This window comes from Lepidothrix coronata, unplaced genomic scaffold, assembly GCF_001604755.1.
Source record: "Lepidothrix coronata isolate B3197 unplaced genomic scaffold, Lepidothrix_coronata-1.0 Scaffold58, whole genome shotgun sequence".
NCBI classification, from domain to species: domain Eukaryota; kingdom Metazoa; phylum Chordata; class Aves; order Passeriformes; family Pipridae; genus Lepidothrix; species Lepidothrix coronata.
Genome location: NW_016690238.1, coordinates 1,238,574 through 1,262,568, shown reverse-complemented (window position 1 = coordinate 1,262,568; position 23,995 = coordinate 1,238,574). Strand labels below are relative to the sequence as shown.

At 44.9% G+C, this 23,995-nt stretch overlaps 1 protein-coding gene across 10 annotated transcripts in view; it reads right to left on the bottom strand.

The window, feature by feature from the left end:
• NEO1 (neogenin 1) overlaps positions 1-23,995 on the bottom strand; it is a 170,899-nt gene that overhangs the window by 46,935 nt on the left and 99,969 nt on the right. For all 10 annotated transcript variants that reach the window (XM_017816787.1, XM_017816783.1, XM_017816792.1 and 7 more), the window contains exons 6-7: positions 19,040-19,194; positions 18,176-18,296 (exon numbers count right to left, since the gene is read on the bottom strand). In XM_017816787.1, the coding sequence (XP_017672276.1) occupies positions 18,176-18,296; positions 19,040-19,194 (276 nt within the window). The remainder of the gene's footprint in view (positions 1-18,175; positions 18,297-19,039; positions 19,195-23,995) is intronic.

Here is a 23,995-nt window from a genome sequence, read left to right as displayed (position 1 = left end):
TTTGGTATTTAAAATCCGGATCACACAGAGACACACTCAAGGGTATCTTCTTAATTATCCTTCCCACACTCTGATAGCTAAAGATCCCAATTAAGTATTCTCCAGCAGCCCCTCCCAATCAATAGACACCAGTAATTTCACATTCATTGCAAAATCTATTTTTATCTAAAACCCCCTATTTTTATGTTCCATAATTAGATTTCCTGCAGAAATGCACCACATTTAGCTCTTCTGGACTTGGACAGAGCCCCATTCCCCCAGGGTTCCCCTTGCTGGTGCAGATCACTCAGTAGAGACCTGAGTGAAGGCCAGGGGATCTTCCAACAACCATCCCTGCTCCTGAACAACAGTTCCAGTGCCAATCCAGGACCACAGATGTGGTCCTGGTTACATCAACCAGGTTCCTCCTGTGTTTAAATCCCAGCCCATGTTAATATTCCCTTGGACTGGAGACCTCCTCCCTGCCCCAGCCATCACTCCTTGCACAGTTTCCACAGAGGAACAAGGAACTCTGCAGAACCCTCCTGGTGCCCATTGTTTTCCACATTGTCCTTCTTGACTGACTTCCACTTCACTTCAAATTCCAAATTTCTGTTCACTTTATACTTCAATTGACTGCATTTCCCTTGCAGACAGCTTTAATTTCCCACCCTTCTATTAACTAATTACATTCATAATATAATTTAAACCCATGAAAGAGTTTGAGGAATAATCTGTAGGGAAGCTGTTCTGTTATAAAAACAAACTCGTGTTTTCCAGCTGCACCAGCCAAATGCCCTCTGAAGCACCATCTCCTGATCCATCCTGGTAGGATCTTTGATGGCTTCACACATTTGTTACCAATACTTCACATACAAAGCCCCTCTGCCTTTTAATAAGAAAGACACTCCAGCACAACAAATTCCTTAAGGCACCACTGCAGTTGCTCATTTTGACTCCAGAAGGCTGCAGGAGATGCATTTCTACTGTATGAACTTAAAAAGAACAAATCCCAGAGAACACCACCAGACAGTTCCTCAGGACAGCCGTGGCTTTTCAGAGCTTGACATGCCAACCACGTCATCTCCCGCCTTACATTCAGACTTTGTTTTCTCTTACCTATCCTGGCAATATTGTCAGGTGATCTGCTTCAAATTACATGTTTTTCGTGCAAAATGTGCATCTTACCCACCTTTAAAAATCGTTCCATTTGGTTACAGTGGAGTGTTTTTTAAATTCATCTGCTGATCTAAAAGCCATCCCACACACTCGTGTGTTTGTCTTCCCCTATAGTGAAATGGATCCATCTTTTACTTAAGTGATGCACACACAGTGCTGAAGAACCTGCAGGCATCGAGATGATGAGTCTGGGAGAGCTGCCAAGATCTCCCAGATCAACAGACACCCAGATTTACCCTCGTGCAAGGCTCGAACTCAGCAACGCTCCTTCCGACACCGTTACAGGGAGAACAGTCGCGGACCACAAAAACCTGACAGCTGAAAAAGAAACTGCGAACCAAACACAGCACAAAGGACCTGCAAACCCACCTGGAGGGGGGCAGTGACAGGAGGAACTCCCCCAAATGCTGCAGGTAAATACCAGCTTGGCGGCAGTTTGGTGCTGGCTGATAATCCTGGGACTTAGTCGGAAGACTGGGTTGTTTCCTTGCTTTTTTCCCTGTTCTTGCTCAGAATGCCTGGAGTGCCGTCACTAACTGATTTGTACCCAGCCATGTGAGCAGAGTGCTCGGCAGTGCAGAGCTGTGTTAATGAGTAATTACACACAATTAGCTGTAACGCCAATAAGGAGCAGCTTTATTACCCTGAGCTTCCCAGCTCGGTGGAACACGGAATGTGCAACACAAGTCTCCTCTTTCTAATGGATCTTTCAGCACTTTTTAAAAAGTAACTCTGGAATACTCTTTGCAGAACTATTCCTACACAGTTTCACATGAATCTCATTTTTAAAAACAGCATGCTCAGCAAGTGATATGTGGTTTGCACAGGAATTTATCTCCTGGGTGCAGTAATGGGGACCAGAAGGATGTCAGAACTCCTGAAACCACAGGTAGTGGAGTTCCACTGCTGCATCCCCCCACTGCAGAGCAGAGCAACTCCCACTGCAGGGCAGAGCAATTCCCACTGCAGGGCAGAACAATCCTCCAGAGGGGGCAGAAAAATGGGAATGAGAATTTTTTAACACCATACTTCCAGCCAAGACAACCCCAGCAGGAATCCCAGGGATCCAAGGTAAGAGAACATTCCAATTGCTAATCCTCAAGTCCCCTCTGCCAAGCTGCTCTTTCCAGGGCTCCTTCTGAGCAGACATCAGCTATTGCAACTATTTTATCAAAGTATTTTGCAGGGTGTGCAAATACCCACAAGGATTTGGACTCAAATAAATGAGATTAGAGCAGGCCAGAGTTGTGGGTTTGATCCCCGTAAGGGCCATTCACTTACGAGCTGGACTCGATGATCCTTGTAGGTCCCTTCCAACTCAGAATATTCTGTCATTCTGAAATAAATACCATCAATAACTTCTCTAATTGAATCCCTCATTGGCAAAGGCACAAAGTTTTAAGGTCACCAGCACTGGGCTGGTGATGTGGAAGAGGCAAAGGTGTTGATCAGCTGGATGCATTGGTGTGGTCCTGGCTTTTCATCTTACAGGAAAAATGCCCCCCTGGTGCTCCCAGTGTAGTTCACCACGGCAGGATAACAAACAGTTGGAGCGTGCCTGGGGTGCTGCTCCATCATTATCACCTCAGGATGCTGATGGGATCTCTGTCCAAAGTGCCACACCTGAAGACTGCTCACTGGAATGCCCCACTTTTTAGTTAATTATTAGAAATATTTTCCATGTTGTCCAGCCCCTCCGGTTTAGATTTCCTTTTTCCTGTGGTACGTTATTGGCACAGTCAGGGCTTCCTCCTGTTTGGCAATAACATCCCAATTATGCCCCTGGACACACCACACAAAGGAACAGGGATGTTATCTGTCATCTGCCCCGGCAGTGCTGCTGTTATCGGAGTGACCCGGGACAGTCCAGCTCCCCTGGGACCTCACAGGGCACTGCTACCACCCACCTCGGGAAGGGGGTATTGGAATGCAGGAACTGGGATGCACAAACACTTGGAGAACTGGTTAGTGACCATATTTAGGCTATTCTTGGCCATATTTGACTGTTTGCAAAGCCCTGGTTGCAGCCCCTGTCCAAGGAGAGCATCAGGGATTTGGGAACTGTGGCTGAGGCAGCAGGAGAGGCACCAGAGGGTGATCCAGGTGTTCTGGGAGCCCAGCACCCACATCAGAGAATTCCAGAATATGCTGAGTTGGAAGGGACCCACAAGGATCCTGGAGTCCAACCCTCAGCCCTGCACAGGCCCATCCCCAAGCAGCTCTTACCCTGAACACCCGACAGGGACCTGAGAGCACCTCCCAGTCCAGTTCCATTCCAAAGGCAGCAAGATCCAAGACCATGTGAGCAATGCAGGAGCAGGAATGGGTGGGAAATCTCTCCTGATAGGAATGAACACTCTGTAGCTGCACCCTCTGAGGATGCAGATGATGCAGCAGAGGCAAACCTGGCCAAGGGCAATGAGCTGCTGAGGAACCTGGGGCATCAGTTAACACACACAACTGCAGGAGGAAAGAAAGTCCTCTTTGGAAGGATTCCAGAGTGGATTTTAGAGTTTTTAAATGTGAACAAATCTTTGATTTCAGCAATGAAGACCTACCACAACTAAAAACAGCAAATTACTATTTTGTCAAAAAAACTTGTTAGAAAAAACATGACCTAGGATATTCAAATCTCAACATCTTTAATATTTCAGCTGTATTCCGTAAGAAAAATAATACCTCAGAGACACCAATATGCTTAATTTTGACTTGGGGTGTTCATATAAACCTGGTTACTCAATAAATAATATTTTTCCCATAATTCACTATTCAATTGATTCCAGAAAGGTAATCTAGACTTTCAAACTCTTTCTTTTCCCTCATGCACTTGTTCCTACATATGGGATCAGTCCTCCCCCTCAGGAACAGAAGGATTCAACTTGGACCAGGATTAAGGAGCTGTGATGCTTCAAAGAGTCAGACTCAAAAAACACTGATTTTCTTACCCTCCTAGTATTTACAAATAACATCAGCATTGGGCTGCAATGTAATATAACATTATAAAATAACAAAATTAGTAACTCCACACTATACACCTTCAAAATTTTGCTTTCTCTCTTGTTTTTCTCCTGTGTTTTTACCTGCATCAAATTGTAGTCCTTCTTCAAATGCCAAATTCACAACTTTCCAACAGAAGGGACATCACCTTGTCATTCCCAGCTGTTCCCTGTGGGACACCACGTTCAAGGAAAACCAAGTCACCTGGCCCTAGTAAGTTCTCACAGGACAAATGGCCACAGTGCTGAAGTTGATATCAATATAATCAATAGATCAGTTCTAATAACAGAATTAATTCCTTCCCTTGGAAAAACTAATTAAAAGAAGTCTATCAGACTCCTGTTCTTCCACTAAGAGGTGCTTTCAGGCAAAACTGAAACAGTGACTAAACAGCCATGGCAAGGAGAGTGTATTAAAGTGACTTCTCCTGTACAGAATGAACACATTTCCTGAATCCCCTGGAGTTCATAATGACAAGCACCCTGTTTACCTGTAAGACACAGATCTACATCTGCTTGACATAACCCCCCCCCCCAAATTTAGTGTTTTGTAAACACAATTATGCTTCATGAAATAATTTAAACTGGAGAACTTTGTGTGTGTTTTTGCTACATAAGGAAATGTGTCAGAAACACGGGAACGCCTGGACCAACACCTCCAGGGAAGCACAGCTGGGCATGGAGCCACTGTCCCTGGCACTGCTTGGAGGATTCAACCTGCAGGAACACGGAGCACACCCGAGGAGCTGACCCACAGCACTGCTCAGTGTGTAACCCTGGTGTAACCCAGGGGCTCAGAAATCAAGCCCAGTTCTGCTGGTTTGTACCGCAGGGGTTTGGACATCACCGGCTGGGACCCACTGAAAATCCATCTAACCCTGACCCCTGGGTACAGAACCATGGAATCCCAGCGTGGTTTGGCTTGGAGGGACCTCAAAGCTCATCCAGTTCCACCCCCCATCATGAGCAGGGACACCTTCCACTAGCCCAGGTTGCTCCAAGCCCTGTGCAACCCGTCCATCCTTGGACACTTGCAGGGATGGGGCAGCCACAGCTTCTCTGGGCAACCTGTGCCAGGGCCTCACCACCCTCACAGCCAAGAATTTCTTCCCAATATCCCATCTAACCCTGCCCTCTGGCAGTAGGAAGCCATTCCCCCTTGGCCTGTCCCTACTTTTCAAGGAGGGACACCATTATCCTCCTCTTTTTTGTGCTATCAAACTTTTTGCTGCTATTCCATCCTGAATAAACTAACTCCTCTTCCACACAAGCATTTCACCTCGCTCAAGGAAGAAGCCTGAGGACAAGAACCCGACACAGCACTTGGAATCAACTTTGTGCCTCACAGACTTAAAAACCCAAACACAATCCCCCACCCTGAGGAACAGACCCTCCCCCAAACAACATCCCTCCTATTCCTCATAAAACGAATCAGAGATGTTTGCTTATTTATTTCCCTATTCCGACACGTTCTGCCCGAAGCAGGCAGGCAAAATGCCTTTTTTTAATTTTTAATTGCCTTAGATTAATTTACATCACCACTGGGAATGAGAGCTGTTATTTACTCTTCACTCAGTGCACACTATTGCAAAAAATCCACTAAAAATACATAACAAGCAAATGTTTAACTAATACTCAGTGATTATGATTTTTAAGCATTTATTTGGTTCTATTTTCTGAAGTAAATGGCCACTGCTGGGCGCTGAACAAATTGGGGTATATAAATATAGTGATAAACACGTCCCGGCCGTGAGCCCGTGTTTGAAAGGAAGTCATAAAACCCCTCCTGATAACGAGCCCTCCTCCCGCTCTCATTTCACCATGAAATGCTTTGGTGGAGAGGAAGCAATTTGATTTTTTCCTGTCTCATAAAACAACCATTAAAGAGGTGTGATGGGCCTCGCTGACGCATTCCAGGGAGCCTCTCCCTCCCACCTGCCCAGGAACCCCCTGGTTCTGACCACATCCGGGAGGATGGACAGGAAAAAAAGCCCCGCATGGATTTTGGTCACAAGACTCAGGTTATAAAAAAAGAAGGAAATAAGCCAAACACACCTCTACCTGTCCCCCAGGAGTTCAAAACTCCCTGCTTTGAACTGGATTTTGTTATCGGAAAGGAATTCCAACCATAACAACACATTGTAAAACGAGGGATATAATCTTCAAATTCAGTGGTGAATATTCAATTTTTTAAGAATTCAGTATTTTTTTTAACAACTGCTCCTTGAGAAAGGAGAGTCAAAACCTCAAAACAAACCATACCTATAGAACTATAAAACTGCCTGGAAATGCACCCAAGGAACCCTGCCCAAGGTATCCTCTTACTGTAAATATTCATAAATTGAACTCGTATGCAGAATTAAGAAATCTCTTGAGAACAGTAGAGCCTGAAACAACCTGCTGTAATTTGACTTTAACAATAACAGGAAAGCAATGATTTTATTTCAAAAGCAAATGTGTTGTATTTGAGCAAAGCTCTTTATGGAGCAGTTATTAATAAAAACACCACGTGCTTTTGGACAGGGTTCGTTTTTGCACCAGCATATTTGAAGATTTTCCATATTTAAAGATTTCAAGATTCTGAAGTTTCCCTGGGCCTCTGCCAGTACCTCATCCTGTCACCTGGAGCAGGTCCCTTGCCTTCCCACGTCTCCTTCCATGGGATCCACAGGGATGCTCAGTTTTCACTCTGTGTTTGCACACCCCAAGTAACGGGGCCATCAGGGCTGGAAATGCTACAAATATCCCCAATAATCCTCCAACCGGGCAGGCTTAGGACTGAACCACTGCTGTGCTGGCAGAGCAGGGCCAGCACATCTCTGGAAGTGTCCAAGGCCACCCTGGATGGGGTTTGGAGCAACCTGGGATAGTGGAAGGTGTCCCTGCCCATGGCAGGGGTGGGACTGGAGGGGCTTTGAGGTACCTTCCAACCCAAACCATTCTGGGATTCTGTGACCATGACTCAACCAGGCAGGATGTATTTTCAAGGCAACAGGCTAAACTGAAGTAAATGAACCCAGCAGACAACTCCTGCTGCTCGTGGATCGCTCTGACAACCCCTGATTTTAAACTGCAGGCCTTCAGTCACTGTAACGCTCCTTGGAGTTCCCTCGGGATCAGACACCCAGCTCCCTGTGTGCAGCCCCTGCAGGGCTGAGCCAGCAGCACACAGGGGGTTTTCTCCAAGAAATAACTTGGAGGTGGAAGGTGATTTCCCTCAGTTCAGGAGCTGCTGACACTTGAACAACTCAGCAGCACCAACTCTGGCAACCCGGAGGTGCAACAGATGAGGCTGAACAAGCTGTTTGTACGTCAAAATTGTCCTTATTTCTGCCAAGCTCTCTATCAGACTTATTTAACTACTTATTAACTACTCATTTACTAATCATTTAACTACTTTTTTCTTATATGAACTCTATTTTTCTTCCATTCAGGTTTATCTATCCATAATTATTGTTTTTTTAAGGGAGAGAAGGTCCCCACAAACCCACCTTTCCTCTGCTGGTCTATAACCACACACAGGGCAACACTATTAGATGTGGTATTGGATTTTTTAATTCATTCCAACTGGATTTCTCTGCTAAAGGCCATATGTACCTCCTCCTTGCTCCCCATTTAGAGGCCACCTCAGACCCTCTGTTTTTACAGGAACTAGAGGAGGTTTCAGGATGTTTGGGAATTTATATAAATGACACAGAAGCCAATCTTACAAACTAACTTTTTTTTTTTTTACTTTCTATTTTTAAAGCTGTAATGTGTTTTTTTGCTTCTCCATATTTCTAATTCTAACAGGAAGAGCAAACCCCATCAGCATTATTAAAATACAACTGCCTTCCCCAGCACAGAGGTTGGGAAGTTGCCCTGCACATCCCAGCACATGGGAATTCACTGGATGTACATGATGGAATTTATAGCAAGAGATGCAACATTTTAGATGTGGATTACTGTGGTCATTGACCACTGTTCAAAACACCTGAACAATGAGATTTAAAAGCAGCTTATATGTGAATTGGTGCTGAAGAAGAGCAGGAGAGAGGACAGGGACGTTCCAAGAGGGAATGTCCATCCCCTGTGACCCAGACCTAGGTAGGACTTCCCTCCTTCTCCTGTATTTTCCTATAGTGCCTTCAGTGATGATCTGTCACCAGGAAAACCACACAAAATCCATTTGTCTTTTAAAGACTTTGGACCCATTAGTTTCTTTTTGGGGGAAGAAGGTGACAGGAGAGGGGAAACAACCAGGAAAAGCCCACACAGGCTCTTCCATCGCAGCGAGAATGGTGACATCCTGCAGCCAGTTCCAACACAACATACATTATTAAAAATGAGATTTCTTTGTTAGATTTATTCCATTTCCTTATGGTATAAACCTCATGAGCCTTTCCAGGTTATCTTGTCAAGGCTGCTGGGGAAATAAGTGACACCAGGAGAGGCTTCTCCCAGCTTCACATATTGGAGTGTACGAGTCCTATTACACATGTGACCAAACTGTAAACCAATCCTCTCCCTCTTACTCCAAATGGCATTCAGCTGTCTCTGCTATTACTGTATAATTTAGCAACTTTGAAATATAAGCAACCAATTAAGGCCATATCCACACGTTTGTTCTCTCCGCTGGTGCGAGACTGACAAAATCTGATATTTTCCTTTTCCAACACGAGCCTGGGATCAATTACAAATTAAGGGTATTTCTGTCAATCTTCACAACCCTTGATATGAGGAATAAAGGCAGAGGAAATGCCTTGGGCAGGCGTGACAGATATCAAGCTACAGCTAATCCTGCCATTGCGCTCATCTAAAAAACGAAAAAAGCACAAACCGCTAAAAGCAAACAGCCATCGAGATACACTGAAGCATCAAAACCCTGCAGCCAGTGCTCTTCCCCCTGATTATTTGCATTTTCCCCTATAACCAGATGCAGGCAGAGGAGCCATCAACCATCACTCAACAGCTGTAGCTGCTCCCACTGAACACACTCGTGTTTCCGGAGCGGCACCGCTTTGTTCCCAGTGAACTCCCTCCTGACAATACACTGCCCAGCCAAGCTCCAGGAATACATGAAATAGGAGCATAAGCATCACTGCAGCTGGTGGATTTGCTCAGTGATATTGAGGTAGGTGTATCTGCTGATATTACCCTTTCTGGTGGCAAAGAGATTTTTACTGGAGTGAGGAACTCCCCTGGGAATTCAGGATTAGCCAGAAGAGATAAAACAGACTCAAAACCTTCCAGCCTCTTTCCCAGTCGTTGCACAGCGTATACACATCCTACCTCCTTCCACTCACCCAATGGGACAATAAATATGGAATAAATACAGGTGAAGGACAGAAAACACGGATTAACGTGTGTTGAATGTTTCTCATAATACCTGGAAGCCTTTTGCTCCTCCAGGTTCTTGCTCTGCCCCCACCCAACACTCCTTACGTATTGTTCCTCTTCGCAACATGACACAGAATTTAAACCCAAGTACCTTTTAACCATTAATTCCCCTCATGAAAACCAAAATTAAAGAGGTGACAGTCCAAGTGTTTTGAAGCTCAGCTGCATAAGTAGCATCACCACAACCCATATTTGTGCCAAGCAGACTTAAATTGAAGTCACGGCGCACACGATCCGGTGTGAATTCCATCAGGAGCTTTCAAATTTCTTTGCCAAGTCAACTGTAAATACAGTCATAAAACAAGAAATGAAAACTAATAAGCACAATCAAAGCCTCCTATAAATTCTGTTATGCCTTCCTGCAACTCACTGCACACTGGCAAACATTAATCTATTACTAATTTAATCTAAATTAGAGCAATTTATTCAAAGCTCATGCCAGCTTTAAACATGAATAGGCTACTGAGTGCATGATATGAGAACTGTTTAGTTTCTGGATTCATCAAGTTAAAATTCAGGAAGTTTGAGATCTAGGGTGGTTTAATCAGTTCAGCTTCTCAATAAGACTATATATAAGCAGGGCCCATAAAGAGGGAATAAATAAAGGTCATTTATTAAACAGGGATTGAGTCAAGAAATGCAACTTACTGAATTCAAATAGCTTCCAGGCCATCTTGAACAGACATGCCGCCATGAGAAACACAAATGCTGCCTTTCCCTGAGGAATAATAGCTAAGTAATGTAAATTAACATCAAAATTAAACCAGAAAAAAAACTCTTTCAGCACTAAAGAGGAGAACACACTGCTGTGTTTACAGAAAATTAGCAACCAAGTGTACACAACCAGCACAAAATATTCTCAGAGTTTGGCTTTGGGTTTGACTGTTTGAAGTCAGTTTGTGATTTCAGATGCTGTTTATGTTCCTGAAACACAACTCTCCAAATGAGACTTCCAAGCTGTTCCTCCACCATCTGAGGCTGGTTTGATTCCCTAAGACTGGGATTGAGGCAGCGACTTGGGAATACTTTCACCTCCTGTGGCACCAGCACTGCCACTGCTCCTCAAACACTCCATTTTCAGTGGGAGGGTCAGGATTTTACATTTGTTGCTCTTAAAGCTTTTCAGGGACAAACCTTTACGTGTGCTGAGTGAAAACCCACGTGGATATTGTGGGCATGTGACAGACAGTGCAGAGAGGGAACTCCCCTGCTCCCCTTGTCTCTTATGATGCCCCTCACGCTGCATTTTCCATTCTCCTACTTTTGGATCTTCCCCCCCTCTGAGACCAGCTGGGTCTCTCACAGCTCCCCAGTTTGCAGTCCAGCAGAGCTGAGTGCTCTTAGCACAGACCTGCTGACACAGGGTGGTGTGGGTTGGAAGGGACCTTAAACTTCCAGTCCCAAGCCAGGTCTGTCACCATCTCCTGCTCCCCTGAAATCCACGATCCGTTTCCTTTGAGTGCTTTTACCTCTCGACAGAAAACACGAATTTTTGTCTGCAAGGCTTTGCAGCCTCACTATTCAGTTTTAGTCCACAAATCATTTCTTCCCTGGTGGACTCTAAGATTCATGAAAGCCACTCCTGAAAACCACAGGGACCTCTTTCCATTTTCCTTCCATTAAGACACATAAAATTGTACAAGACAGAAAGAACACAAAGACATTTCTGTCTGAGTGCAGAAACAGAAGAGTCTGCAGGAGGAAAACCCAGAGTCCTTCTCTGTTATTCAATGAACTCTTTTTATCTTGCTCTGGCATTTCATCCACAACACCCTGCAGATTTGTCAAGTACTTCTATAGTCTCCAAGAACTCCACAGAATTCCATAGACTGAGAAGGTTTTTACTGGATTACCTTGACAACAACACTAAATGTCTTGATTCACAATATGTGACTCAAAGAAACGCTAAAAAATCACCTCTGTCAGAAGTGGGAGCCCAAGAAGTTACATTTGATATCTGTGAAATCATCCAAAATGGGTCCTGAAGTATCATGTGAAGTGTCAGCCTCAGGGCCTGAACCAGGCAAGGGTATCAGTTATATTTATGCAATTTTTTACATATGGCAAATACCCAAAAGTGTAACTGGGTTTTTCAAATCAGAGCACAAGCCTGACAGTGCCAACTTTCAGATTTCTTTCAGCAGAAGCCAAAATTTGTCAAAAAGAACTTATCTCTGCCTCCTACAATGGAATAATGGAACTTATCATTATGGAAAACAGAGTAATTCATATATCTTGATTTAAATAAGGCTTTTGACATCACATTTGACATCCAACTAGAGCTGGGAATCTTTTGTTGGTGTCAAGGTAGGGGAGCTGAAATTCCCTAGGTCCCATTCCCTATGTGTGGAATGGAACCCACGAATCTCCGAGTCTGTGTCAGCCTGAGGGGACCTCAAACAGTCCAGTGCCACTTGCAGGACAGAAATGACACATCTGGAGCACAATCTGAGCTGAAATGTGCTGGCTCCAGAACCCTCAGATCACATTTCTGATGTTCTCCACCGTGCTGAGGGTCAGAGAAGCCCCCAGCCCTCCTCACCTCCTGTCAGTGCTCTGAGCCTCGAGACAGCTCACAGCCAAACCCTGGCAGAGAAATACCCACAGAAAATGAAATTATTCATGCAGCAACGGGCCTGGACAGAATTCAATTGCACAAAGAAAGCACCAATTTAGGTCAATAAATGATGTCTTTAAAACTCCCTCAGAATTAGGATTCACGTAATGTAACTCAGTGGAGGAATTAATACCATACAGAGCAACTGAAGTGGTGTCAGACTTTAATCAAATGTGGTTTGTAATGTCCAACTGCCACCAGCACCAGACATTAATGTGTCTCCTAAGGAGATCAGTAGGAAATGCACACCACAAAATTGTCCTGATTTGGCTGTCACATTAAAAATACAGACACAGAGACAAAGAGGGTCCATCCACACAGCTCAGACCCTCAGTGCTTCTGAAACACAGAGGTTTGGAGGATCTCAGGAGTTCATCTGAACCCCTTGCTTGAGCAGAGCCACCCTTGACCAGGTCTATCAGGGCCTTGTCCAGCTGTGTCTCAAATATCTCCAAGGACAGAAATTTCCAACCTTCCCTGGGCAATCTTGAACCACCCCCACCATGAAACCGCTTTTTCCTATTGGAAATTCCCTTTTTTTTGCAGTCTTCCACCTCTACCTACTCTGTCCCTCCACCCCTGTCTGAGCAGGAAGACACTGTTCAGGATGAATCAAACTCATTTCTCTGAGTCACAGTACATCCCAGCACATGGCTCCCAAATTTTCTTGGTAGGTCTCCACTGGCTCCACTATGCCAATGTCTTCCTTGTTGGGAAGCTTAAAATTGTCCTACTGTGGCCTGGCCAGGGCCAAGAAGGGGAAAGAAATCACATCCCTTGAGCTCCTGCCCACCCCACCAAGTCCTTTTCTGCTGGTTTCCAGCCTCTCCCACCACCTGGAGTCCCTCAGGGCTCCACGTTTGTTGGTGCTGAACTGGGAAGTTCACCCCAGCCCCACCTCCAGCCTGGCCCATCCCTCTCTGCCAGTGTACTGCTGCCCCCCCCATTCCAGCAGGACCCGCAGCCCTGCTCCAGGTGCTCCCCATCCCATCACTGGGGAAGACACGACACCTCCCAGTCCCAGGATCCAGCCCTGGGTGATGCCCCATGGCCTGGGCTGCTGCTCATCCTTCCCCCCAGTCCCCATGGCACTGGGAGCTCTCCACACATCCCAAAATCCACCTGATCCAGTCTGTATGTGCCCAGTTCAGCTTCAGGGATACCACTGGAAACAGTGCCAAAGGCAAAGTAAACAATCTCCACTCCTCTCCACCACAGGGCCAACCATTTCATCTTAGAAAGCCACAAGAATAGTTGGGCACAATTTGCTCTTGGTAAATCCTTGCTGGATTTTCCCCACCACCTCTTTCAGATGCCGCTTCCAGGGGGATTTGCTCCATAACCTTCCCTGTAAAGGTTCCGGCCCCATCTGAGCTTTGTCTTTCCCAGTTCCATCCTGCACATCCAGGCAATATCCCTCATTTCTCTGCCTTTAGTTTCAAATTCTGTGTACTTTCTTTTTGTGTTTGAGCCCAGTTAGGAGCTCCTTCTTTATCCCTGCTGGTCTCCTGGACACACGTGCTCCAATTCCTGCACTTTGGAGCAGACCATTCCTGTGCTTTGAGAAGACTGTCCTTCAGGAGCAAATGGTTTCCCTCTTGTTCATTCACACAGTCTCTCATGGGAACCTACCAAAAATATCCTGAACAAGCCAAAACCTCCAGTCTGGAAGTTCCAGGCTGTAATTCTCAGTTCCACCTCCACTCACCAGCCAGACACAGACAGCCTGCAACAAGGAATTCCAGCCTGCTCCTGAAACTCCCTCCCTTGCTCCCACCCCAACATACACCATGGTGAAAAACTCACACACAAACCAGGACCTGCAACCTGCAGTCGTGTTAAAGAAGCTCCACCTACTCCTTGCCCTCGATGGTCTCCAGCAGATACACACACATTTCCATTCCCTGATCCCTGTGGAAAAGCTCCAGGCTGGCTCATCACTCTCTCCAAGTTGAAAGTACACTGGAGTCAACCCTGGAGGGTGACCCTCTTCCTTGCTTCCCTGCCCCCTCCTTCCTAAAGAACCTTCATCCACCCCTTGGAGCTCTCCCAAGATGTCTCTGAGATCCCAAAGGCCTCACAGCATTGTAACTACTTAAAAACTTATAATTCCTCGTCCTAGTTTCCCATGCTGGAATGGTAAATCGCATGCAGGATACCCTTGCTTGTACAGAAGCCTTTGTTCATGAAAAAGTTTAAAGAAATGGGTAGTTCCACCACAAACAATCCTGACATGGTGTCCTACAGGACACCAGCAGCGTATCCGATTCACTCCTTGAGATCTCACTCCTGTACAAACTCTCAAAACCTCACAATATACAGGAAAAAAACCAACTTCTGTAGTATAAAAGTACAGAAACCCCACAACAAACCACACTTGAGAGTTCTGGAGGTGACACAGTGCATTCCAAATGATGTTTTGAAATTGTTCTCCACATAACTGGCATATTTGTTTACAGTCTATGATTTTCTTTACACAGCATTCAAGCATCACTCCTTTTTTTTTTCCTGAGTGCCTGAGTACTTGTCAGATGCCTTTCATGGGGGTGACAGGGAACCATCTGCCTCTCTCCCCATCCCTACTGCCACCTGTTCTTTTGCAGTCCCCAAAGGCAGTGCTGAGCAGTCCCAGATTCCTTGGATGGGGCCGGGTTACAGGGCCTGGCTCAGTGTCCCCTCGTGTCACCAGCACTTCACCTCCAGCAGGGAACCCCCAACACCTCCACCACAGAGGTTTTCACAGACCACACACAGTAATGCTGGGGTAATATGACAAGAAATAGCTTTGCTATAATGGAGTGAGCATTGGTGTACCTGGTCCATAACTGGGCTGGCCAATGAGGACTGGAAGCAAAAAAAAGCTGGTTTTGTGTAAAAAAGGGCGAGGAGAGATTTGAGGGTGCTGAGAAAGTTCTTCCTTCTCACTGGGATACGCTGAGTTCTCCATGGGGGCATCTGCAGGACATCAAATCACTCACCTCTCACTCCAAGAGGCAAAGAGAGGAGCAGAGACTGACAAAGTGCAGAGAACTTCCCTTCCTGGAGGGAGCTCTCAAACTCCCCCTAAAAAGCAGAGCCACAACTCCAGTGAGATTCCCAAAGGAACTGAGTGTCCAGGGGAAGGTCAGTGTCTGGGAAATAAGGACACAACTTCAAATCCCAAAATATTTGGAAAGCTCTTCATCTCCCTTGCAGAATTCTACACCTGAAGTTCAGTACAGGGGATAAAGAGGATTTAACTCAGACCACTGACCTGAATCCTCCTCCCTCCTCCCCTCCCAACCTTCTCAATTACAAAGACTTGTCCTAGAAATCTCTCCTCTCAATGCCACAATTCTTTTACGTATTCCTGAAAAAGCAAGAGTTGTGGACTCTGCACAGCCAGTCCATTTCCAAGTACAGTGTAAATTTATTAACAGAATTACCAAAGTTGAAAAGAAAAGCCCCTCCAATAAGCCTTTCAATTTAGCCAGTCAACTCTTTGTTCTGTATTTTCCACAAACAACTTTTGTATGTACTAAAAGCTTTTCAGAACTCAGTCCAAACCCAAAAAAGCCCAACCTAAAAGCAAGTTATGTCTGAACAAGGATTATATTAATCTTGTTGTAGCAGCTGAGAGTCACACACAGACTGGGCCGTGCCCAACACACACACACTGGGCACCAGGCAAATCACCAAACTCCTGCTCCCCGAATGCCAGAAATCTGCCCAAACACAGGAAACCTTTCCTGGTAGCAGGTAAATGCTTTTCCAGACTCCCTCGGGCTTCTCATTTCCATTTAACTCATTAGAGATCAACTTGATAAGCAAAGGGGCTACTGAGAAATAGTTTGTCAATAGGCAGAGTTTGCCAGCTCCAGTTGGGAAGGAGCAAACAGAACAGCAAGGGAAGGGATGCACTGCTAACTGGGAAGAACTTTTTTCACATTTAGTCAAGAGTTTTTCATGGCAATTACTTTTCAAATTGATGAAGTTGGTATTTCTCATCACTAGGTATGAAATAAATTTAAAAAAAGCTTTCTGAATTAATGACTGAAATGTTCAGAATAGTTTTTGCTCAAATTAGTGTTTTGAATTTTCATACCAAGGTTGCTGTCATGAAAGAACTCCTACATGTGATACCTTCTCCCTCGTTCCCTGAACACTTTCCTTCTTCGCTGTTCATATACTGTGAGAAGGTATTAAAATATCTGTATTTTCTTCTACTGGAAATGCCAGTTTTCATGTATCACAGCTGAGACACGGCACATTCATTCCTCATTGCACTCCTTTTTATGCCACCACTCCACAGCACAACTCCAAGTACTTTCACAGCTGTCCCATGTGGTTTTCCCAGTGCTGGAGAACAACACCCGAACCCCCTCAGTGTCCCAGGGGTGCATTTCTAAGGCACTGCAGGGCAGGGAGCAGAGCCATACAACTTCAGGGGTATCTTTACACCCAAAATGAGAGTCCACCACTGATCCACATCCTTTGGCAGCATGCAAAAGAGAAAGGACAGCATTATAAGGCAAAGCCCTTCAGGATGGCAGGACGAGCTGCCAGAGCAGGATAGGAAGGAGAAACCACCGGGCAAAGGGCAGCAGAGGGAAAGGAAGAGGAGAGACCACAGGAACTCCAGGAATAACAGTAATAGTCATTTATAAACCACTGCTGGGAACTGGGTGCAAGTACAAGCCTGGGCAGGGCTTCAAAACCCAAGGCCATTAATTATTCAGTATTTTTCAAACGTGGAAAATATGGAATAACGGTTCCGCTTGACAGACCTGGAAACCACTCAGGTGATTAACGCAGAGCAGAAATTAAATCACTTTTAATAATTTTTCTGGCAACCTGATGACAGTGGAGCAGTGCTGGATCTGGATGCCTAACCCTGCTCAGAGGCTGGAATCCCAAAGCTCCATGGCATTAAAGCTACTGAACCCAGGAGAGGGCACCTTGCATTCCCCAAATAATTGTGGGAAGTACCTGCAGCTCTTCAGCCAGCAATGAAACACACCCAGACCCAAACAGGAGTTCAGAAGGAGCTGTAAGAGCACAGCTACTCTACAAAACAATTAGAAAATAACTGGGAAATCTCTCCTTATGGCACACTCCTGACAGCTTATTCTCTGCACAAACCCAGGGATAGCAGACTCACACCTGTTCAAATTCCAAGTGTGAGGTTCCCTCAGTCCTCCAACCACACCTAAGACTGTTTCTCCTAAATCCTCTCCATCCAAATAAGAAATAAATTAGAATTTTAAAACCATCCCCTCCAAAGGCAACATAAAAGCCCCCCTAAACTATGGGTTTAATGTTTTCTTGTCTGACTCATCTTTCCTCTCATCCCTCTCACTCCCAGTTTTCTTCCTTGGGCTCTTAGAAATTATTTTTAAGAACTGTGTGACCTGAAAGAGCCAAACAAGCTGATGCCTTAGTAATGATATTTGTACTATCTTTCTTTTTGTCTTTAATCTTAATTACTCTCCTTCACCATCCCAACCATGCAGGGCACTGCAAGGTGAGCATTGGCAGTAACTCCACTGACTGGAGCACAATAATAAATATTTATCTTAAGCTGCAGCTGTAACTCAACAAATGTGCAGCTGTAGTTTGCAGAAATGACAAAGTCAAATATTTTTTACACTCAAAGCAGAAAAAAAGCTTCTAACACTGGAATGACTTTGATGTAAAATACTTGATTTGGGGTGAGCTCCATAAATGCTGCCTTTTCAGGTTTGTGATTTCAGGGTTTGTTTCATTTTGGCTATTCTGTTATTATTTTTAAATCTCAGCCTGCAGCCATATTTTAATGGTTTATAATTGCACCAAATATTTTCCAAAATACAGGGTGAATCCTACAGAATTCCTTAATTCCCCCTCAGTAACTTTAAGTGTACACAAGACGATGCTGAATCACTCACAGGATTTTAGACAATCATCCTGCTCTAGCTGAGTTACAAATATAACCCATCATGTGGAAAACGTCCCTTGGAATGTCCCTCCCCATCTTTTGGCTCTCTGTTGTCCCAGTTTATCTTACCAAGGTCAAGGATTATCAACTGGGCTCCAGCCTGTGCATTCCCAACATCATTTTCTGCAATGCACTGGTAGAATCCTTCATCAGACTTCACCAGACCCAAAACTTGCAGGTTATGTTCTTTCTGAGGAGCAAAGGGGAAAAAAAACAATGCTTAAAAAAAAGGGCTGCAATTGGCAAAACAATGGTGTCATTTGGGCACTTTTACTGTGACAGGAGGAACTTCCAACAGGAACAGGGTGTTTGGATTTCACCTCCTTTGCACTGAATCCTCAAGTTAGAGGGTATCCAAAGCAGCAGCAGTGTTCACTGGTGGCATCATTTTCAAGCATCACATTTCCCAGCCATTTTGGTGGTATTTTAAGCACTGACTGAAGTGCAGAGCTCCCTGTTACAACCCCACAACCCCAGGTACACCCAATTATACAGCCATTAAGTTCTCAACTAGGCCTCAGTAATGACTTGCACTACATCTAAAATTTCCTCTGGAAGTACCTGTGCACCAAAACTCACGATCCACAGCTCAGTTATATTTGTACTTCACCTCCTGCTTGAAATTGTAATTTTTATGGAGCACAGACAATGCAGAACCCACAGTCAGTGGTCGTGGTGAGCCTGTACTTGGACAGTGCCTTTCGGCACTCTGTCTGTCTCCTGTGGAAAACCTAAGCTATAAAGACATCAACTTATACAACATAAGCAACATGCATTAAAGGTTTCAACAAACCATTTCTCTTCCAGGCCCTAAACATCAAAAGGGCAAAAGCAGGAAGCAGTTCCTACAAAAGAACCCAGTTTTCATGAACAGACGTAGGAGAACTAACAGGTCAAGAGCTTAAAAAGCCACATAATGGACAATTTACTTACAACAATTTTGAAGTAGTCACTGGGGATCACCACGTCTCCGTTCTTGACCCACTTCACGGTGGGGGTGGGTTTCCCGGTCACCTCACACTCGAACACGATGTCCATGGACTCGTGAGCGTAGATGTTGGCAGGTCGCTTCAGGAACTCGGGGGGAACTGCAGGGAAAGGGCAAGATGGACAGAGGATGGTGTCAGCACCCAGAAAAACACACCTCACACACAGTCTGGCACACAGGGGTGGCTGTGGGGACTCCAGTAGCAAAGATTTGTAGCTCAGGGTTTGACAGACGCTGGTACAAACTCTGAGTTCTTTCACAATTGCATTTGGGCCAAGTTGGATGGGGCTTGGAGCAACCTGGTCTGGTGGGAGGTGTCCCTGCCCATGGCAGGGGGTTGGAATGAGATGAGCTTTGAGGTCCCTTCCAGCCCAAACCATCCAGCCAGTGGTCTGAATTTGGAATGGCCTCTTTGAGAATACAAGAAAGAAGAAATCAAACCAAGACGCATAAAGTGTAAAGTTAAACCTCAGGGAGTCCTCTGTTCTCAGTACTTAAGTCAACAGGAAAAAAAAAAGCTAAAATTATATTAAAAAAGACTTTTAAACATGAATGGACACAAAACTTAAGATGAAACTTTCCTCGGGCACCACTGCTCTGTGTTCCTGTGAAGAAATTCAGGTTATCAATCAGTTGGTGCTGCACTGATCCAAAGAGCTTCCTCTCTGGTGTGTGTAAGCCAAGGAGACTCCATGTCCAGGTGCATCCCTGTGCCTCTGGCCCACACTGACAACACCTCACAGACATCTGTGAGTGAAGCTGTGTATCTGGTAACAGCAGAACAGACGGGTCCTTCACTAACAACCTGCACCAAAGGTGGTGCCTCTGGGCCTTGGTTGCCTTTAACGTGTCCTTAAGTCCTCAGAATGAGAATAATTAAATTCAAGACTTTTGAAATCCATAAAAACTCAGAGATACAGAACTGTTTGGCAACACAAGCCCCAGGTGACCAATGCAGAGACATGACAAAGGCTGTCTGAACACACATGTGCCTCCAGGAACCCTCCACTCCTTCACTCAGCAGGCCCTTACTGTGTGAGCATCACCTGCCACGAAGAACACCCACCTATTTGTTTGTTTTCACCACACTTCCCGACACAAGGGCATTTGCTTCCTTGTGTTGGCAGCTCTGATGGCTGGAGTTCCAGGAAAGCCCAAAGCAGCCCTTTGCCCTTTAATATTTAGCAAAGAAAGTCAATATGGAAGGGCCACGGAGTTTAGACAAACAGTTTACACACTTGGCCTGTCAAGGGGATTTATTTTGTGCTGGGATACAGAATCCTTGTTTTACTTCTTCCTGTGAAGTGATGGCAAAGGTCTGTAAATGGATTTAATACCTTATAAACAAAGAGATGGAGATGAACAGCTCCCCAAAAATCCCTCTGTTTTGGATTATAAATTAATTAGGAGAACACTAATAAACAGAAATATTTATTTATAGAAAGAAGGTGGTTTAACTCTCAGATAAGAGTGTAAATCTACACAAAGCTGCTCAAATTCTCCCACAGGAGCAAAAATCTGGGGTTGAGCCCAGCTGCCTGTGACTTCAGACATGCACTTCACATCCACTTCCCCCAAATGTACCAAACACTCCATCAATCCCATCTTAATTCAGGTATTTCTGTGCTTACTCTCCAATGGTTATCCCTGTCTACAACTCCGACACTGAAAACTCTCTTCTGAGTTTATTTGTCACAAAACTGCTCTTATTTATTCCCTATGAGAATTATTTTTTATTTTTTTTATTCCTCCCTGGCATTTATCCTCAGCATTTTTATTTACTGCGAGCTGCACCGTTCCTCCCTCCCTTCCCATATCCCTTTATTTTGCCCGGCTCAACAAGTTGTGTTTCCTCAGAACCCTCTGCATTCATCTCCCAGCCCGCCGAGTTTCAATCATTTACATGTAATTTCAGATGTGTCTCACCAGTGGCTTGAAAAATGGCATAAATAGGGTGTCAGCACTACAGCAAATCTCTGCCCCAATCCATCCTGCTGCCTGTCCCTTCCCAGATGCATCATCCTGCTGCCAGCCCCAGACAGATCATTGCTCGCTCATCGTTAGCCGGTTTTAACTAATGAGTCATTTTGTTCCAGCCTGCTTGATCAATAGTTTATGTTCTCATTTCCTTTCCATCTCTGTCTCCACATGTATTCAGACACACACACACACACATATCGATTCCTGCAATGCTGGCAGAGCTGAAAGAAGGGAATATAAATATTGGAAAAGTTCATTTTTCCACGAACGTATGAATGCTTCTATTTTCATAACATTCGTTACAGGTGGATTTTAATTCCTTGGCCACGTATTAAACTTGTCACAGGAACCCTGAGGGGCGCAAGCCAGCAACATTCACTGTCAAAACATGAAACTTGTCTAGAAAACTCATCATGGAATCCCAAAATGGTTTGAGCTGGGAGGGACCTTAGAGCCCAGCCCATCCCACCCTCTGCCACGGGCAGGGACACCTTCCACCAGCCCAGGTTGCTCCAAGCCCCATCCAACCTGGCCTTGGACACTTCCAGGGATGGAGCAGCCACAGCTTCTCTGGGCAACCTGTGCCAGGGCCTCCCCACCCTCACAGGGAAGAACTGAAACCCAAAACTGAACCCAGTAAAGTTCTGGGATGATTTCTGTTTTCTCCACTAATATTTAACTTGTAATGAAGACATTTGGAAAGTACTCAAATATCTCTGGCAACTGGTATGGCTTCAATCTGGGACATCATCCAGAAAGGGGCACTAATATTGAATCACAAGATTCACATTTTTTGCCACAATAAATGAAAGTTAACTGGATATCCTATTACCTGCTCTCAATTAGTTTAGATTTAGGAGATTAAGAATTTGAAACACATTATTTTTTCAAAGTGCCTTTGCTTTTCTGGCTTATGGAGCAAATGCCAAGCTGCTTACAAAGGGATAATAACATAGAAGTGCTCGTTTTATCAATTACTTCCCAGTTAATGAATTAATAAATGTTTTTCAAACACACTTCCATAGTTTAGCTGTGTCAGTGTTTAGCATTAACACAATGCCAGTACAGATGTTTGTGGTAGAGAAGTTAAATTGATAACCAGAGAGCAAACGAGCCAATTACCATATAAAATAAGGTTTGCAAGGGAAGATCATGTGTTCTGTTATTAAACAATTAAACTTCAAAGACGACTTGGCAGCTCAGCCCCCTCTCCACGTTAGCAAACAACTACTGGAATGGCAAGATGCTGGCACAGAACTTCACACACCCCTAGAGAGCCCCTACCAGGAGTATCTGCCACCCTTTTGGAGAGCAAAGAGAAAAAATATTTTAATCACAACAGTGATCAAAAGAAGAAAGGAAAAAAACCAAAACAACAAAAACCAAACTACATCAGCAGTTGATTCAAACTTCTAAGCTACATCCCAATAAAGGTGAAATATTCAAAAATAAAATGTTTTTTTAAGCCAACTGGTCTAAAATGAAGAGAAAGGCTGAGGGACTACACATGTGCAACAGGAATTCAACCCAAAGTGACGTGGGAACAGGAGTGGATGCTGGACGTGGATCCCATTCCATGTGTACAGGTGATCAGAAGGAAATGGAGATGGATTCCAGTGCTCAGCAGCTCTTGCCTGTTCTCCCTCATTGAGGGAGAAATTCTGAGCCTTTCAGGGGGCACTTGAAATAATCTCCTGTCAGTTCAGCTTTCAGTGCTGCTGCGGATGAGACAGAAATTCAGGACATTCCTCCTCCCCATCTCCACAGGAGGAGCTTCCCTCCCAATCCCACAACCCCTGAGGGAAGAACCCAGGTCTGTGGTTTCCCAACCCCAAACCTGACACTTCAAGCTGAGCTGTAACTACACATGGAAAAGAAGAACTCACGTTCTTCATCATTAACTACTCACAACTTTCACCCTCCTTAGTTACAACACAGTGAACCTGCTCCTACACTACCCGAATCAGAACGCTGCTGTTCTAGATCAGAACTCATTTAATGCACATGAACCTTTCCCAAAAGTCAAATCCCCTCCCTGCTGTTCCCCAGAAGGAAAACCCCAAAGCAGAGACTCCTGGTATCAGACTTGAGCCACAAATCAAACCCTGCAGAGGCAGAGGGGACCCCAGGCAGGCAGGGCTGCTCAGACCACCCTGATGGGAGAAACATCTAAAAGTCTACAGCAATTTTTTAAAAAACTTCACCCAAACCAGAACTAGGCATTACTGTCCAGCTCTGCTCCCAGCACAGGAGCTGCCCCAGTGTCTCAGTTCCTCATGGATTTCAAACACTCTGTTGTGCATGAGGAGCACAGGAATGGTCTCATTTGCACACTACAGAAACAGGGGTTGCAAATATCCTTTAAAAAAAAAACTTATTCTCTCTCTAAAAAGCACTAATAAATAAATAAGCTGTTGGCTCAAGCACAGCATCAGACAAACCCAAAATAAATACAATCTACTAGTGAGTCCAAACACTTTAACAGTCACAGAATCACAGAATGGTTTTTGGACTGGGAGGGAAATTAAAGGTGACCAAGTTCCAATCTCTGCCATGGGCAGGGACACCTTCCACTGGACCAGGTTGCTCCAAGCCCCATCCAACCTGGCCTTGGACACTTCCAGGGATGGAGACACTTCCAGGACTATTCCTGTGCACTCTGAAGCAGCGTCAGAACTTCAGTAAGAGCCTGAGGCAGCCAAAGCACTGAAAGGCAACAACTGAATTTCCGAATAAAAATTGTCCAGGACAAGACTAAAGGAGCCATTTCTGCTTCCTCAGCCACCTACAAATGCCATCAATCCCTAAAAATTAGGAGTGTGTTTTCCAAAGTCACACAATTAAATCATAGTTCCCGTCACTTCTCCTCATCCCCTTCCCTCTACACTTTTGTCCACAACAAATATATCGTCAGCCATCAA